The 2744-nt window shown below is 55.9% G+C and overlaps 1 protein-coding gene across 1 annotated transcript; it reads left to right on the top strand.

Moving 5' to 3' along the window:
• The first annotated feature begins 217 nt into the window (after window positions 1-217).
• FNDC10 (fibronectin type III domain containing 10) lies at window positions 218-2483 on the top strand. Its single transcript, XM_048067552.2, has one exon. It carries the CDS (start codon window positions 377-379, stop codon window positions 1457-1459), a length of 1083 nt encoding a protein of 360 aa, XP_047923509.2. The 5' UTR covers window positions 218-376; the 3' UTR covers window positions 1460-2483.
• Window positions 2484-2744: the final 261 nt, after the last annotated feature.

Below are 2744 nucleotides of genomic sequence, written 5' to 3'. Positions count from 1 at the left end.
CAGCAGCTGGGCTGCGGGGGATGCTGGTGGTGGTGGCGCTGCGGTGGTGCTGGGGGTCCTTCTCACCGAGTTTCTCTCACAACCTGAACCCCCCCGGCCCTAAAGCGGCCAGGAACCAACAAAAACAGAAGGCAGAATCCCCACAGCCCCCGTTTCCCTGCCAGCCCCGGGCCCCTCACGTTCCCCCCGCGGAGCCGGGCGGCCGGAGCCAGCCGCAGGCCGGCGGCTGGAGCCCCGCAGCCCGGCGAGAGTTAACGGCGGAGCCGCCTCTCCATTGGCGGCCGGCGCGGCGGCTGCGGAGCCCGGGGGCTTATAAAAGGGGCCCCGGCGCCGGCGGAGCGCTGCCGAGCCCCGGCTCCATGCCGCGGCGGCCGGCATGCCCAGCCCGCTGCCGGCCCTGCTCGCCCTGCTCTGCCTCTGCGGGCCGCCCCCCGCCGCCGCCCCCCCGGACGAGCAGCAACAGCAGCAGCAGCAGCAGCAGCAGCAGCAGCAGTGGTGCCCCTACAAGGTGCGGGCCGAGGGGGCGGCGGCGGCCGGGCGGCTGTGCTTCCGACCCCCGGCCCGCGGCTTCCAGTGCTCGGCCCGGGCCTGCCTGGCTCACCGCTCCCCCGGCGGAGCCCTGGTGGCCAACGCGCTGCGCAACGGCAGCGTCCTGCTGCAGTGGGCCCCGCCGCGGCCCGCCGCCGGCCTCCGCGGCTTCGCCCTCAACTGCTCGTGGGACGGCACCTACACGCGCTTCCCCTGCGATAGCGTGGAGCTGGGGGCCTCCTGTCGCGACTACCTGCTGCCCGAGGCGCACGGCGGGGTCCGCTATCGCCTGTGCCTGCAGCCCCGCTACGCCCCGCCGAGGCCCGCGCCGCCCGCGCAGTGCGTGGAGTTCCGCGTGGAGCCCGCCGCCATGAGGGACATCGTCGTCGCCATGACGGCTGTCGGCGGCTCCATCTGCGTCATGCTCGTCTTCATCTGCCTGCTGGTGGCCTACATCACCGAGAACCTCATGAGCCCGGCCGGCGGCGGCGGCGGCGCTCCGCCGCCTCGCGTCGGGCGTGAAGCGTGGCGACGGTCCCCACAACCCCGACGTGGCCCCGGGCTGCTGCTGGGCTGTTCTTGGTTTTTCTTCTCCGACAGGGAGAGAGATGGGGTCTCTGAGCTCTGTTCCTACCGGTTCTGCCCACGGCGTCGTTTGAAGCTTTGGTCGGCTTGGGTTTGGCTTTTCCAGGCTCCCGGGATTTGGGGTTTTCTTGTGTCTTTCTTCTTTCTTTTGGAGATCCTCATTTGTGTAAAGAGGGGTTTGCAGCCCGAGCCATGCTCAAGGTCTGAACTTGTAGGATCGCAGTGGATTAAAAGCGAGTGGTGGCAAACATCCACAAGTGCCAGAAAAAGTTCTGCTGCTAGAAGCAAGCGACAGATCCCACAGAGGGCCCGTCCGAGAAGACTCTCAAGAACATGCTCGTTTTAAACCTGCGCTTAAATCTCCTTGCTCCAGACATGCACTTTTTATTTATTTATTTATTTTCCCGAGGGGGAGCGTCATTTAAATCCACGAGAGAACAAGCCCCGTGCAACCCCACAGCCCACAGCTAGCCGTGTGTTTGATCCAAAGCCCACCTAAATCCCCCCGATTTACGTGGGCTTTGTATCGTGCCTTATGCTGCTCCCAGGTGCTTGGGGCCGGTGGGGTTGCGTGATGGGGTGGGAGCCCTTTGAGCGACCAAGGTGGTGGTCCCCACAAAAAGAGATGAAATTAGTAGAGGATGGAGCTCAGTTTCATTGCGGAAGTATGAACTGATGCTTAGGTATGAAATAAGTGCAATGTAAGCGAACACCCATCACTGCCCTCTTAAATGCATCCCCCCTTCTTTTTTTTTTAGGAGTGCCACGTGCAGCTGCACTGAGGTAAAATCATCTGGAACACAAAACCCACTAATGTTGTAGCCGAGTGTTTTGAGCATAGGAACACTCATCGTTAACTGCTCACTCAATGCTGTAGTCAACAAGGTTTTAGCCATATTCGAGTATTAATTCTCTTGTGCCTTAGTGTTGAAAGTTTGTCCCATTTCTATTGGTATATCTGTTCTTGTAGTCTTCATAGACAACTGTATCTCCCCTCGTGGTTTTGTCTCTGAAACTGGTGTGTTCTTTTGTTTTTGAAAACAAACTTAGGCTGGTCAGTACTTGAACTTCAATATATACATAAACTAGAGTCAGTTACCATCTGAGAGCTATTGTGTTTAGTTTTTATTTAGTGCTGTTTGTATATAGGTGACTGCTGTAACAGACAATGACTTTGTATCACTTAAACGTACCTAAAGCAAAAGTAGGGGAAGGGCTCTTCTGTAACGGGGTATTGCTATTAAAATACTTCAGTTTCCTATGTGATCTGTGTAAATGTTTATCATTGGTGAATAACCCATGTGCTTTTCTTTTGTGGAATAGTTTGTGAAGTATAAACTTGCTATTAGAGGGTAAATACAGAAAGTATATGCAATCCTTAAAAAAAATGCAGTATTTGTACTAATCATAATCCCTTCAATAACTTCAATAAGCGGTTAAGGAGCTGAAGGACTCTGTTTCACCAGGCAGAAATACCTGTTTGTTATTCTCACTTTGTTTGCTTTCTCACATGCAGCTGACTCTAAATTTAACAGCGTTCTCTTTTTATTTATTTGCCTGTGTGCTTGATATAAGCAGCCTGACAATATCTAGAATTGCAGTAATGGAAGGACAGTGTCATTCATTGTCAC

The sequence above is a fragment of the Anser cygnoides genome, chromosome 23 (assembly GCF_040182565.1).
Source record: "Anser cygnoides isolate HZ-2024a breed goose chromosome 23, Taihu_goose_T2T_genome, whole genome shotgun sequence".
NCBI classification, from domain to species: Eukaryota; Metazoa; Chordata; class Aves; order Anseriformes; family Anatidae; genus Anser; species Anser cygnoides.
Note: the sequence above shows the minus strand (reverse complement) of the source record. Positions and strands in the feature narration are given on the sequence as shown.